Consider the following 14,158-nt stretch of genomic DNA (forward strand, 5'->3'; position numbering starts at 1 on the left):
TAAATATATTAAAATACTAATATTCTCAGCTTTATTCTTAGGCAGCAGCCTTAACAGCTGCCTAGCGACTTCACCCGGGTCTCCTGTTAGTGAGGCGCACGGGCCAGTAGGGACGAGTTATGCTTGATTTCAAGTGTTGTTCGCCACTCACTCACTTCATTCCCCGACTTACCTACCTTTCCTTGTTGTTTAACTCACCACCATCACCTACCGTTCCAGTTCAATTGTTGCGCGCCATGACCTGTTTTGTCGATATCTACTGAGTGTTGTTTGTTTACGATTTCAATTTCAATTTCTACAAGAAGTCGCGAAGACAATGCCGCCTACTTTGCCGGCCAGAGGTGGTCCCTCCTCGTCGAGGGCCAAGGCGGTGATGAGGAGTGTTGGGGGGAAGGCGCCGCTCGGGGTTGGGAAGGGGAAGGTGGGGGCCAAGAGGCATAGGAGGATTTTGAAGGACACGATTCAGGGGATTAGTGAGTTTTATCATTGATGATGATGGGGGGTTGGGGATGAATGAAATGCTAATTATTTTGGGGGGATAGCTAAACCTGCGATTCGGTATGTTTTTGTTGTTGTTGTTTTTTTTTGGCCGGGGGGGGGGTGGGGAGGTGGTGAGTCGCGAGTCCAGTTGGTTTGTGAGAGTTGGGGATGCGACTTTTCAAGAACACACGAACCATGGGATCACAAGCTGGGATGGCGGATATGTTGCTTTGCGACTTTTCGTTCCGAGCGGCTTGCTTCCCCCCTACCCGACCGACTACCACCACCACCACCTTCAAAACATCAGACCGAAGAATTTACCTGCTAATATATACATCATCCAGTCGTCTCGCCCGCCGCGGTGGTGTTAAGCGTATCTCGGGGATGATCTACGAGGAGGTCCGTAAGGTTCTCAAGGATAGGCTTTCAGTGGTATGTTTTTGCCCACCACCACCACCCACTCTCCTCTCTTCTTTGACAGGACTAATATGTTGATAGATCCTGAAGGATATCACTACTTATACCGAGTATCGCGGTGCGAAGACCGTAACGGTCGAGGATGTTAGTCCCCCCCACCCCGCCCCAACCTCCATTGATCCAACTGACAGAGAGATAGGTCATCTTTGCCCTCCGCCGTATCGGTCGTCCGATTTATGGTTTTGATCCCGAGACTTATACTGCCCCTACGACGGGAATGAAGAGAAAGGCGATTGCGGGCGCGTCGCAGGATATGGATGAAGACTAAGGTCATAAATTCGTCTGTCGGAAATCTTTCCTAGTTATTCTGTCAACGGCGTTTTGGGGGTGTGGGATATGGACGGAACACAAGGTTGGCGTTTTGGGAGGATAGGCTGTTGCGGGGATTTTTTACTCGGTTTATTTCTTTTGCCGCGGGCATTTCAAACTACAACGGATTCTGGAGGCAATTGGCAAACCATTGGTTCTTGTCATTGGGGATAAACATGTTGGTCACGGGGCGCATACTATTTGGGATGGGATGGGTCGGCAGGTGTGTGTACACCGAGTTTGCAAGGGTTGAAATTGTTTAAGGGGAATTCAAAGTTGGTACCTTATTGAACCTCACTGCTGGGTTTGTGATGTGAGCGGGTGTCTCGGGAGGATTCGTTGACTTCGCAACCCAACCGGATTGATGTCAGCCCCCTTTTCAGACTTATCACCAAAAGCCAAACATTCCACTCTATACACACACACACAACCATGAAAAGCAAATGTGATTAATCAGGTATAGATAATTAATATAGGGCTCTTTAGCGAAAGTCTATGTGGTATCTCTTGAATGAATAACGATTGGTTGTTGTTGTTGTTGTTGTTGTTGTTGTTGTTGTTGTTGTTGTTGTTGTTGTTGTTGTTGTTGTTGTTGTTGTGGTATCGCAGATTCCTCCCAACCCCCCAAAAAAAAAAAAAAAAAAAAGTAGATGGCCAGAAACAGAACGCCGTTGCCCCAAACCCAGTATCCAAAAAGAAGCAATTTGCCGTGTGTAAAAAGCGATTGTGTAGTTCCCGCCCAGCCCATGGTATCAAACCCAACAAATAAAAATGAAAACCCTTTCCCACCGTCTCTGTCCCCTCCCTCTCTTCCCAAGCTCGTCAGATTCATCTCCTCTTCCCATTCCCAAACTCACTCACCACCCTCTCCAGCGCCTGCGCCGCCTTTCTTTCCGACCTCCTCAACCACCCCCGGTTCAACCACTCCGGCAACACCATCTCCTCCTCCCTTTCTCCCTGTCTATTGTCCTCCCCCCTTCCCCCCACAGGAATCAACCCCGCATTAGCATGCCCCCTCGCAAAACCCACCTCCCCATCCCTCCCACATCTTTCTTTCGTCAACCTAACCGCCTCCCTCAACATATCCCCCCCCACCCCCTTCCCTCTATACCTCGACTTGACCGTCCAAGCCCTGATCACCCCCTTCCCCCCCTTGAACGAACTCAAACTGCCCCTCTGTTTATGCCTCTTGAAATTGGGATCTGACTGCCCCGCCGGACGGGAAATTTGCAACACCGTGACCCCAATAATCTCCCCCCCGTACCGGCAGGCAATAACGGTGTCCTGGTCTTCGGGAGAGTCTGACCCGAGAAAGGAAGGGGTGATGCTTTCGGCGAGGCGGATGAATGGGGAGGTGAGGTACCGTACGGTAAGGAGGTATGTCGTTACCAATGACGAAAGAATCATCAGTTTTGTTCCGAGGTCGGATGAGGAGAGGAAGAAGTGGTAGGTTATGGCCAAGGCGGCGATGAGGGAGGAGAGGGGGAGGGGGTGGGTGATTATATGGCTCGAGGCGGTTTGTCTTTGTTGGGCGATGCTATCGGCGATGAGCTTCAACGCCGCGGTTTTGTCGGGCTTGGAGGTCAGGACTTCGAGGGTCAAGGGGGGGATCTCATCTTCTTCGTCGAGGGTGGTGGTGGGGATGGGCGTTGCTGGGCGGGAATGGGATTGGGGGGTTGGTGGTGACCTTCGGAGAGAAGAGGGTGCTAGGTTGGGGGTTGATGGGTTGGAGGACATGGCGCTGTGGGGGAGGACTAGGTTGGCGCGGAGGAAGGTGAAGAATGCTATTGACATGAAAATGTAAGTTTGGTGTTTTTGATCAAGGTGTTTTGTTAAGAGTTTAAGCGACGTGAAAAATCTTGGCTGGATCGGAAATGTAACGGTGATGTTTCTGGTGGATATGGCAGTTGGGGCTTGGTGGGTGGGATTGAATGATGCCCCGCACCCTTTGGAGATTTTTCTCTCCCACGGCAGTAATGTGTCGCGTGAGAAGTCAAGGTGGGAAAGGGGACAAATCTCCAGAGACAGGATAAACGAGGGGCGATATTGAATGTAACTGAACCCCAATTTATTTCCCGAGAGAAGACAACATGAAATATGTCTCTTGAAGAGTGGTGACATAACTCTCTCCTGAATAGCGGGGCATGTTGACATTGGGAAATTTTTCTTGGGCCGAGGGGTCCCAATAGAGGGGTAGGTAGACTCTAATGACAACAGAAAGATAAGAAAGAAATGGACTCACCAGTACTCGTCTTCAACGCGGGCATGGCATTAATCCTGTCGACAATGGAGTTGGGGTGGCAGGCGCTCAGGTCGAGCTCGGTGACGGCCTGGGGTGATCCGTCCATGTCATAGACCGAGTATGCGTATCCGTACGTGCTGGATTTCATCGAGTCTGAGAAACAAGGCCGCGGACGGCAGTGATGAAGAGGAGTAGTGCGCCTGAAATGGGGGAAAATAAAACAAAGAAAAATTGTTAGCCGCGTTTTGCTAATACAGGGCCCGGCCCTGTGGATTTCACCCCTCCCGAGACTTGGGACTATATCAAACATCCACTATGGCCTGGGCTGAAGCAGAGGCAAATAGTAGATAGGAGGGTGGCATGGGATTAGGTGTAATAAGGCCGGGACTCACATTTTGGGGGTTGCCCGAGACCAGCAGCTTGGGTATCGATATTAGACGACGTACAGGACGGGAGAGGGCGGGGGGGGGGGCAGACTTGGATATTAAAAGCAAGATAAGGGCCAACCGCCTTCAACGGGAGAAGATGAAAATGACGACAGAGAATACGGTATAGATGCAAGCATCGACGGGCATGAATCAGCGGTACCAAACTCGAGGAGTCGTCCAGCGCCTCCAACGGGGTGGCTTTGCTTTCACGACAGGAAAGAGGAGATAGGGGTAAGAAGCTCCAGCTTTCCGAGACAGTCGAGATCACGGCAACTACAGGGCCTTTCCCTCTTTTTAACAGTTGTGGCCCGGCACCAATGAGCATGACCGGGAAGGACCCCCCGTGCTCAGACGACGGACGACCGAGTCCCAACCAAGGGGAGAGTCTGTGGGCGAAGCGAGGAAAAAAAAACCACGGCTGGGGTGGGAGTTTGGGATTGGGGGAGTGCAAAAAGGGTCCAGACTGATGTTAGTCGATAAGGTCGATAAGAATGAAATACAGACCAATGAGGCGTCATGATTAGGGGCTTCGACCGCGGCCTTCTCGCGCGGCGTGTGCCAACCAGAGCGGCTTTGCTGTGCGGTACCACACACCCTCTTCCTTCAGAGCATCTCGCGGGCGTGGTTGGCTCTCCTGGGAGCACATGCGATGATGCAAGTTCGTGCTTGTGACGGTGCGAGTGGACCCCCTCTGGCGCTGTTCAACTTGTTTCGAGATGGCCCATCGCAGATAGCCGAGTGGACGTTGATTTATCCAAGACTTGCTGACTTGCATGTTGTCTCTGTTTGAGCTGTCCAAAAGGATCAAAAGAATACGCAGATCATGAGCGGCACAGAACCATAGATTCATCATCCTTCCTGCTCACCTGGCGATCCAGAGAAAGAGAACAGACCATGATAGGATCCATGGATCCATGATTCCTCCCGAGTGCCAAAAAGAAGCCGGCCGCTGTTTGAGACCGGCCGGCGCCAGGACCCTTGCGGTGGGGATGCCGCTCGGAAACAGCGGGTCTCGACGCTGTGAAAGCGGGGGCTTCTCCCAACATCCAACACCCACCATCAACTTGAAACAGGACAGTGCCGTGATGGCCATATCATCAGGTTGTATTCGTGGGATTATTCCCAGAAAATAGGAACAGGAAGCTGCTCGCTGCCATTTCTGGCGAGGCGATGAGAGAAACACATGGACGGTATAGGCAAGAAGGGATAACCCAAACGCTGCTGGCCATGTTTGAGAGTTGCTGTCACAGGAAAGTGAATGGAACGTGCCCCGCCATCGCCGCCTCGACCAGCAAAAAGCTTGAATCTCAAACACCTAGGCTGCAGCTCCTGCATTGCTCGCATCCATTTTCGGCAGTGTCTTACGTTTTGCTGGACCAGTCTTCATTCAGACGAGAATGGACCCTGATGCCTCGAGATTGTCTGATATTTGGGCCATCTTCTCATGATCAAGACGGGAGCCGCCGTGAAAGAAACTCTGTTGAGATCAACAAGATAACAGCATCTTTCTTCACATGTTCAAGGTTGAAGGTGATATTGATATACAACGCGGGGTGGTTGGCGCTAACAATGTAGACAGAAAATCGCCGTTCGTCAGTGAGCAGGGAGCTCCCAGTTGCTTCAGAATGAGAGTTGCACCGAGAGAATCCAGCAAGGTTCCCCAGGTTTGCTTTGCATGAAACAATTGGACATCGGCGGGGACGGGTGAAAAAGAAAGACTCTTATCGCTCGAGACCCAAGAATACCAATACAGCAACCCGTTGCCAACACCCCGCGTACCAAGCTTTGGTTAGACGGGTGCCAGCCTTGGCCTCGAGTAGAGGCGGCCGCTCCGGGGGATGAGAACGGGGACGGGCTGCTGTAGAGAGCGGAACGGATGCGCACCGGGGTGGTAGCGACCGGTCTGGTCGACAACCAACTCGATCGTGTCGCCGGAACCTCGTCTCGTTCGGTGAAGACCTCAGCTGAGAAGAGGCTACGAGGATGAAGATAACGGAGAACCTGGATTCCGAGGAAGGACTTCCAGGACCGTCTGTTGGTGCCTCGGGACCACGAGTTCTTTTCTTTTCGTGTGGCTCACGCAGCCTTGCCTCTGACTCCTGTTCCCTGTCCCAAGTCTTCCAACCATCATGTCTTTAGCTCACCATCTTCTCTCGGTCAGGTTCGAACGTCAGACGACATCTCAAGAACACAAAGATCTCACCGGGTCTCGTTAGCCAGTGTTAACGGAGCGCCAAGAGCCAGCATCTGGGAGAATCTGCCTCGCGGGGTTCAAGCCACGGGGGCTTACGATTGGCCCGCCGTGCAAGCCCCAACACACACGAGGCAGATCCGTTGTGACCGGAAAACGGCAATAGAATGCCATAGTGCCAAGCCAAGCGGCCACAGAATATTTAGGTAGTTCAGGAGAGAGCGGTGATGAGTTTTCCACACTCTGAACCTACTTCGTAGAGAACAGGCCACATCATTCATTGATGCCATCTGCCGGACTCAGGAACGGACTCGAAGCGGGAATCATCGATCGGGTCAGCTTGACGTCCAATCACAGCACCGCGCGCTGGACAGACACTGAACAGCGTTGGCCAAGAGGCAGCCAATCCTCATCGACCAGGCCTTGGTACCACGCTCTGCCGCCTCTTGACTGCATAGCAAGGGTCAAGTCCTACGAGTCCTAATCCGCTGCTTCTGCTTCTGCTTCTGCTTCGCTGCCTCTGCCAGACAGCTAGGACCTTGAGAGGAGCAATTCCGCGACCTGCCCCTGCCCAGTCTGCCTTTCATCCACTGGCGTTGTTCAGCGCGCACGGCGAGATCCCAAATAAAACTAAAATGGGTGGCGGAATGCTCTTGTTCGTTGCTTGCCGTTAGCTCTCACTCGCCCTGTCGTCTGTCGTCCCGTTCGGTTGGTCAGAAGAGAAATTCGCCCCTCTTTGAGAAAGCTCTCTCTGAAAGTACCCCGACCTTTTTGTTGTTGCCATTACAGCATCACGGTCCACCAGAAATGGACTTCAAGAAACCCTATTCCCTCCTGGAGGACCACTCTCTCCAGTCCTCAAACTCAAATCACCCAACATTCCGGTCTTCACCACCCCTATTCCGCCATGGCCGTCTGTTGACAGACGGTGGGGATGGGGCGAGCTTCACTTCAACCTCGCCCCTCTCCCAGAAGCTCACTGACTTTGACCAAGACCTCGACTTGGACTTGAATGAGCAACCGATGTTGTCCTGCGTGTATGTATTACCTAAAGGAAACCCATCAGCGAGAGTCGGTTGTGCTAATCCCATCCAGATCCCAAGAGACGTCCCAAGAAGATTGTGCCCGACACAGATTCATCGTCTGGGCTGCCGTGAAACGCAACGAGTCTCTCAGGAAGCATCCGGAAAAGAAGACGGAATGCCCCCTTCTCAAATGCAACCACAAGCTCACCGATCACGAATCAATGCTCAAGCATCTGGCAGGGTGCAGATATCTTGCCTCGGGGGAATACTGGTGCTATAACCACATGAGGGTGGAGCACTTTGACGATATCAGATGCAAGAAGTGTCTCGGCCATCCATCCCGGGCGAAGAAGGTCCTCACCATAGCCAAGAAGCTTTTCCACGGCCTGGGCCACAAATCAAAAAAGGGCCAACAGGGCTCTACCATCGACGAGGAGCGGACACACCAACCACCACCGAGTTACGAATCCATTTCTCGACCGGCGCCAGGTCCACCACTGCCTGGAAATGCCGCCGAACTGCCCCTTACCGAGATTCTAGAAGCCGACTCCAACGAGATCGAAGTCCCCATGGCGCCACAACAGCAACCGCCGCCGCCGCCGCCGCCGCAGCAGCAGCAGCAGCAGTATCCGACGATTGATCCACAAGACCTGCTAGTCCCCCAACCTATCATACCGCCAAGCCTCCCAGAGCTCGATGCCAGCACCATGGAGTGGGACCACACGCTTGACATGGCGATGCCCCAGATACCATTACAAATGCCGATAACATTACAGGACGACAGCATGCAGCAGTTTAGTTACGTCAGGCCGCCACTCCAGCTAGCGACAAATAATCCATACGCCCGTCACCAGGCGCCTCCTCGACCGGTATCCCGACCAACATCGACTGCTCCACGAAGTAAAGGTCTGTCGCCCAGCTCCTCGGTAAGGTCGACAGCAAGCACCGACACGACGACCAGCAACGTTAGCAACGATAGTAACGTCAGCTACGATAGCACCTTCAGCAACCTTACCACGGACAGTCATGGGACCACCAACTCTTACGATACTGTTTACAGCAATGCCAACTCATTGGTCTCCCCCATCTCGAACTATAGCGGTGGGGCCTGGTCGACACCGGACGGCATGAACACAAACATGACGTCCCCCATCGACGGTGCCATGCTCGGAAATCCCTTTGGCGACGCCGGTTACGACTACGATGGATGCCCGGATTTCCTGCACAACTTTTACTCCGAGTTGCCAGCGGACTTTCCGGTTTCCTCGATGATGGATGGTATTGTTCCAGACCCTATCCTGGCGATGAATGAACTCCCAATGACACTCGATCTCGATCTCGATCACGCCCCAGGGCCCTCGATGGCAAGCAATGTCGCCGAGCTGCCCGACAACGACAGCAGGGAGATGGTGGAAGTCTCGCAACCCGATCCATGCTGCTCAGAAACGAGGTCGATGGTCGACTCAGCCTGGGAAGTACTACAGGAGCAGGTCGTGCAATCGATGGTCAAAATCCAGGACATCCAGGGAAATCGACTTGCGCGGCAGCTCAAGTCCATGTCGATTCAGACGATAGCGGAGAGGGGACTGCGGACTTTGCGCTTGTACCTTGATGGATTTCAGCCATCGACTGCGGACGACGCGCTGTGCCTGGCGCATCTCGTGTTTGCGTTTGCCTTAGTTGCGTATCAGGAGGGAACGCACAAACGTGTGAGGGGGCTATATCTCCAGTCTCTTCCGCTCATGGGCATGATTCCAGAGCAGGACCGTCCGGACTACCAGCAACTGGCCGACTTCATCTGGAAGCCCGAGGGTCTAGCATCGTCTGGTGCCCAGAGAAGCCCGGATACGGTCGGCAGCATGTTTCCAGATTCCAAGGGGAAATCGCCAGTCGGCCACCATGGGATGAGATCGCAACCGCCAGATATGTTTCGTGCGGCTGCTTGGGATTTCCTTGATGGTGAGCTTTCCAACTGTCTTTCGTCACAAAACCAACCGCTAACGTCGCTAGAACTCGAAATGAAAATGCTCTTCGGATCCGACTCCCACCTCCACGATCTACAAGACCCGGCGGCTCTCCTCGTCAAACACACCCAAGACTCGCACCAAAACGGAGCGGTGAACCCGGCCCTCCTACGAACAGTGAAACCCATCCTAGAAAAACTCACCCGGACCTATGACAGCCCCGACCTGCGAGAGAAGCTCAGACAAACATTCCGAAACTTGACCTCTGGGCAAACTTCCAGCATCCGCAAACTAGAAATCGAACTCCTCCACGCCGGCCAAACCACCCTCCCCTCCTCTCGGTACTATGACTTCTTCGTCCCCCAAACCCGCCAGCTCATCGACGAAGTCTACCTCGTCCACGACCCCGCCCTGGGAACCCGCCGGCGAAGCGACTATCACAGCCTGGGCATCACTTACATTGAGAACCTCCTCCCCGACCTCGACAACTTGTCTTCTTCCTCTTCTTCTTCCTCTTCTTCTTCTTCTTCTTCTTCTTCTTCTTCTTCTTCTTCTTCTTCTTCTTCTTCTTCTTCTTCTTCTTCTTCTTCTTCTTCTTCTCCAGAGCAGCAGCAACAATCCATGGATAATTACCTCAACCTTGCCACCTCCTCCTCCCCACAACCACAACCAACCCCCCAACAGCAACTGGTACCAGACGACCGAATCGTCGAAGCCGACTCCAAATGCGACGAGTGCGGCTACCGGCCAAAGGGACACCCAAGGTGGTTCAAAGGCAGCATGGCCAAGCACAAGAGGCTGAAGCACAGCCGCGAGCCGCCCAAGATTTACAGCTGCAAGTACCCCGGCTGCACGAGCCAGTACAAGAATCGGCCGGACAACCTGAGGCAGCATCAGATTGAGAAGGGGCATTTTTTGGAGGGGGAGGAGGTGGTGGTTAAGAGGGGGGAGTAAGAGGAGGAGGGTGGAGGGGGGAGGGGTTGAATGGGGGAGGGAATAATTGGATCGGGAGAGGAAGTGAGATAGTGAGGGGGAAGGGGAAGGGGAAGGAGTTCTCTTGGCCGCGGCGGAAAAAGATACCATTTTGCATTTTTAAGGAGCGTTGTTTTTTTTTGGTTTTTCTTTTGGTTTTTTTTTTTTTTTTTTTTTTTTTTGGGGAGGGTTTCTTTTTTGGGGGTTTTCTTTTGTGTATACATATTTCCTTAACTGTTTACTTTTCGTTTTCTTTGTCGGTTTCTTATGTAACATTATGGGGGTTTTACGGGTTTGTAGAATCTCGGATTGAGGACAAGGGTCGCGAGAATACCTAGGGGGCTACAGGACCACACAACGGGGAGATATTATACTGGCTACAGACATTTGCTAGGCTGTTGATTGGCTAATTTGTGGGATGAGCATTACAAGGCAGACTACATATAAAATATACATGCCACCTCTACAAGAGAGGTTTTGCTTCCTGCTTCTTCGCTCCACGTTCCGGATCACTTGCTGATGAAACGCCGCTGTGCTTGAGTTGTCATAGAATCATCTCTATTTTCCAACCTCGGTAAAACACTCCCGATTATCTTGACCACACTTCCACGTCCTCACATCTACTCAACCTCATCTCTCCAAGGAATGCTCCTCGCCGCCCCCTCCCTCGTAACCGTCACCGCCGCCGCCTTATTCGCCCTCCCCACCGCCCCCCCAACATCAAACTCCCCCCCCTCCTTCCTCGCCCTCGCAGCCTCAAGCGCATACCTCCCCACAAACGTATCCCCCGCCCCAGTAGTATCAACAACCTTGACCCCCTTCTCAGCCTCGATCAACCCACTCCTTCCCCCCTTGGTCAAATAAAACACCCCCCTCCCCCCAAGCGTAGCAATAAAATTCTCCACCCCCTTCCCCACGAACCCTTTCCCAACCCTCTCCAACCCCTCCAGCGTATCCAGCTCCTTTTCCTCAACCCCCCCAAGAATGGCAGCCTCCGTCTCATTCACAATCAAATGCCTCAGCCCGTCATAAACCCCATCCGGTAGAATCTTCGCCGGCGCCGGATTGAGCAAAACATCCACCCCCCGTCTCTTCGCCTCCTCCACCGCTTTGAGTACAGTTCCCATCGGAATTTCGAGTTGCATGATCAACAAATCGGTCTTGTCCAACCACCCCCCCTGTGTAACGTACTCCTCCCCTACTTGGTGGTTCGCCTCTCCGGAGATGATGATTCTGTTTTGGCCTGTTTCCGCCTCCACGACGATCATGGCGACGCCAGTTTTCTTGTTGGGGAGTTTGGTTACCAGGGAGGAGTCGACCCCGTGGGTGGCGAGGTTAGACAACAAAAGGTCGCCGTTGGAGTCGGAGCCTACGGCGCCGACCATGGAGACGTGGGCGGAGGGGGAGGAAAGGTCGCGGGGGCGTGAGAGCTTGGCGCAGGCGACGGCTTGGTTGGAACCTTTGCCGCCTGGGGAGGTGAGGAAGGAGGTTGCGGTTAGGGTTTCGCCTGGGAGGGGGTGGTGCGGGACGTAGGCTACTAGGTCGGTGTTGAGGGAGCCGAGGATTGTTATGTGGGGGATTTGGGAGGACATTTTGATGGTTTGGGGGCTTTTTTTTTTGGTCTGGGAGTTTGATCAAGTTTGAAGGTGAGATTTGTGATGTTGGTGGTTGTTGGGGGTAAAAGTTACAAGTGAGTTGAATGATGATGGATGGAATGGATGATGAAAATAAGTGGAGAGGTTTAAGGTGGGGTAAGGTCTTTTACACCTGCCTTGTGCAGTTAAGATGGTTGTTATCGGAGGGCGGCGAAAACCTTGATTTTTTCCTTCCCTTGGAAAATAAGATTTGTTGACTCTCAAATATAGGACTTGAGATCTTGGAGATGGGCTCTGTCGAGTTGTAGGTGTAAAGCAGATAGCAGGAGGTTGGAAGAGGGGCAGCTGTTTACATACTTGAAAATAAGTGGTCTGATACCCAAGAACACGCGGTCACCTGAACACTGCCTCAATACTCCAGCTCTCATGATCTTGTGACCAAATCCATCGGATGAGATAATGCCAACCATTCTATTAGAGGGACTTAATTTTAGACGCATTCGTGTTTGTTTTCGAAGCTGATGTTTGTCGACATGAGACCATAACAGCGTTCTGATATTTGAATACACACTTCGATACCAGTTGTGACACGCATATCCTTCCAAGCGATTCTCACCACCAACGTAAATCTCAAGGCGAAATCTGTTGAAGATTGAGATTCACACAATACTCATATGAGGTACTCTCCCACAAAATTCGCACCTTCCCATAGCCCAAAAAGCAAACAACATAACCGGCCATCATCATAACGACATCTCACCCACCCCTTCCCTCTCTTCTATGATGCTCACGGATTCACATATTCCCCCCCTTCCCCCGCCCTCTTAGCCTGCCTCACCCTCCCCCCCCGTCTCAACCCCTCCACATCCAACTCATCCTGATTCACCACCCTCAAATTAACCGGTCGAATATCCTTGAACCCCTCCCTAAACTTTCTCATCTCCTCTGAAACCTCCTCCCCTTCCTGGATAGGCACCGGCTCGACAACAACCAACACCCCGCAGTGTTTACACGATCCTTTGCGGACAATCTTTTGGTTGAATTCATACCAGGTGAGGTTTTCCCTCCCGGAAATGACAAGCTGGTCTTTTGTTGGGTAGGCCCAGACGTAGCCGCCCTGTTCGGAGGGCTGTCAGATGGGTTGGCAAGGGGGGAACGGGGGGGACCTACACGGATACAATGGCTGCAGTTGCACTCTGCTAGCATGCCTTTGTAGGATTGGTTCTCGAAGGGGTGGTCGACTTTGAGGGCGGCGGTTACGGCGCCGCAGTGGCAGGAGCCGTGGTAGAGGGTTCCTTGGTTGTCTGAGATTGACTGAGGGGAGGGGAGAGGGCCGGGGTGGGTAGGGGGTGTGTACGGGGGTGGGTGGGCTGTGCTGTCAACGCTGGAAGGGGGTGTTAGTTGTTTGCGGGAGAGAAGGGGGAGAAAGGGGGCATACTGTCGCTCTTGGAGGGCCCAGATGTCGAGGTTTTGGATGCAGCGGGCCTGTGTTGGATGGTGGTCAGTGAGGTAATGATGTAAAGAGAACGTTGGTGTAGAACGTACATTGATGCCCATGTTCATCGGGGGGTTGAAGAACTCGGATGTTCCGTAGGTTGCGGTGCCGCATTTGCTGCAGAACTACACAAGTCTGTTAGTTGAGCGACAGTGGTATATGATGATTGAGACTCACTTGATGCTTCCACTTCTTCTCCCCAAACTGATACTGCTTGATAGTCCCCCCATCCTTGACAATCTTCAGCTCAACCCCCGGAGTAATAGCAAAATACCCCTTCTTGTAGCAAATACTGCAGTTGCAAATCACACCTGACTTGATCTCGGGGGCTTCAAACTCAAAGACAAAGGCACGGCAGTGGCAGTTGCCACGGTATTTCTTGATTTGCTGTTCCGAGTCCGCCATTTTGTTCAGTTTCGGAGGTTGATAGTCAGGATTGAAGTTGTGAGATTCTTGACTACCTAGGTAGGTAAACCGGAAGCTGCCATCAAATACTTGGCTGCCTTGCCCTTTGTGAACCAACATCCATCCCACACGAGCACACGTAACCACCGGGCCAACTTTGACCCCGATTATCTGTTACAGCGTTCCATCAGACACCAGTAAGGTACATAATATTCTTGACTTCGGACTTCGGACTCGAATCCTTTCCTCCCCACTGGGATTCATTGGAGGGGCTTGGCACGCTTCTGTCGTGTCGAGAGTACCCCGCGGCGCGAGAGTGTACGCGGTGTCAGGTGACCTAGGTATCGTAGGGTAGAGAGTTGAAGAGGGAAGAGAACAATCGACAGCCACGACATCGCCAACGGTCTGTCTCACTCCCCGCCCTTTCTTCTCCAGCATCAACGATTTGTTGGGACAGCATCGCAATGATCACTTGACCACTTTTACCCCAGAAAATACTTCCTCAAAAAAAGAAAAAAATAAAAAAAAAAAAAAGAAAGCACGACAGGCGGTGAGGAAAAAACCCATATCCTCGG

At 52.5% G+C, this 14,158-nt stretch overlaps 5 protein-coding genes across 5 annotated transcripts; 2 read left to right on the forward strand and 3 right to left on the reverse strand.

Moving 5' to 3' along the window:
* Nucleotides 1-316: 316 nt before the first annotated feature.
* On the forward strand, nucleotides 317-1,225 carry HHF1_3 (Histone H4; the record flags this gene model as incomplete). Its single annotated transcript, XM_062945471.1, has 5 exons — nucleotides 317-473; nucleotides 543-558; nucleotides 825-912; nucleotides 979-1,041; nucleotides 1,097-1,225. 5 exons carry the CDS (start codon nucleotides 317-319, stop codon nucleotides 1,223-1,225), a joined length of 453 nt encoding a protein of 150 aa, XP_062801455.1.
* An 869-nt stretch (nucleotides 1,226-2,094) lies between these two features.
* On the reverse strand, nucleotides 2,095-6,105 carry QC764_303520 (uncharacterized protein; the record flags this gene model as incomplete). The annotated part of the gene is made up of 3 exons (XM_062945472.1): nucleotides 3,986-6,105; nucleotides 3,509-3,927; nucleotides 2,095-3,050 (listed from the first exon to the last, which is right to left on the reverse strand). The coding sequence occupies exons 2-3, from the start codon at nucleotides 3,816-3,818 to the stop codon at nucleotides 2,095-2,097; spliced, it is 1,266 nt and encodes a 421-aa protein (XP_062801456.1). The 5' UTR covers nucleotides 3,819-3,927; nucleotides 3,986-6,105.
* An 829-nt stretch (nucleotides 6,106-6,934) lies between these two features.
* Nucleotides 6,935-10,070, forward strand: QC764_303530 (uncharacterized protein; the record flags this gene model as incomplete). Its single annotated transcript, XM_062945473.1, has 3 exons — nucleotides 6,935-7,164; nucleotides 7,223-9,111; nucleotides 9,163-10,070. 3 exons carry the CDS (start codon nucleotides 6,935-6,937, stop codon nucleotides 10,068-10,070), a joined length of 3,027 nt encoding a protein of 1,008 aa, XP_062801457.1.
* Nucleotides 10,071-10,708: 638 nt separating this feature from the next.
* RBK1 (putative ribokinase) lies at nucleotides 10,709-11,680 on the reverse strand (the record flags this gene model as incomplete). The annotated part of the gene is made up of 1 exon (XM_062945474.1): nucleotides 10,709-11,680. The coding sequence occupies one exon, from the start codon at nucleotides 11,678-11,680 to the stop codon at nucleotides 10,709-10,711; it is 972 nt and encodes a 323-aa protein (XP_062801458.1).
* A 409-nt stretch (nucleotides 11,681-12,089) lies between these two features.
* On the reverse strand, nucleotides 12,090-13,632 carry QC764_303550 (uncharacterized protein). The gene is made up of 5 exons (XM_062945475.1): nucleotides 13,356-13,632; nucleotides 13,229-13,303; nucleotides 13,122-13,168; nucleotides 12,854-13,067; nucleotides 12,090-12,800 (listed from the first exon to the last, which is right to left on the reverse strand). Exons 1-5 carry the CDS (start codon nucleotides 13,581-13,583, stop codon nucleotides 12,471-12,473), a joined length of 894 nt encoding a protein of 297 aa, XP_062801459.1. The 5' UTR covers nucleotides 13,584-13,632; the 3' UTR covers nucleotides 12,090-12,470.
* Nucleotides 13,633-14,158: the final 526 nt, after the last annotated feature.

Source organism: Podospora pseudoanserina, chromosome 3 (assembly GCF_035222485.1).
Source record: "Podospora pseudoanserina strain CBS 124.78 chromosome 3, whole genome shotgun sequence".
Taxonomy (NCBI): domain Eukaryota; kingdom Fungi; phylum Ascomycota; class Sordariomycetes; order Sordariales; family Podosporaceae; genus Podospora; species Podospora pseudoanserina.

What these genes read in the sequence shown, in the direction of transcription:
- QC764_303550 (XM_062945475.1), bottom strand. Translation starts at nt 13,583, where the DNA reads ATGGCGGACTCGGAACAGCAAATCAAGAAATACCGTGGCAACTGCCAC. An exon ending in TGGGCCCTCCAAGAGCGACA is followed by an intron (nt 13,068 to 13,121) that starts GTATGCCCCCTT and finishes ACCCCCTTCCAG; the next exon opens with CGTTGACAGCACAGCCCACC. An exon ending in ACTGCAGCCATTGTATCCGT is followed by an intron (nt 12,801 to 12,853) that starts GTAGGTCCCCCC and finishes CCCTCCGAACAG; the next exon opens with GGCGGCTACGTCTGGGCCTA.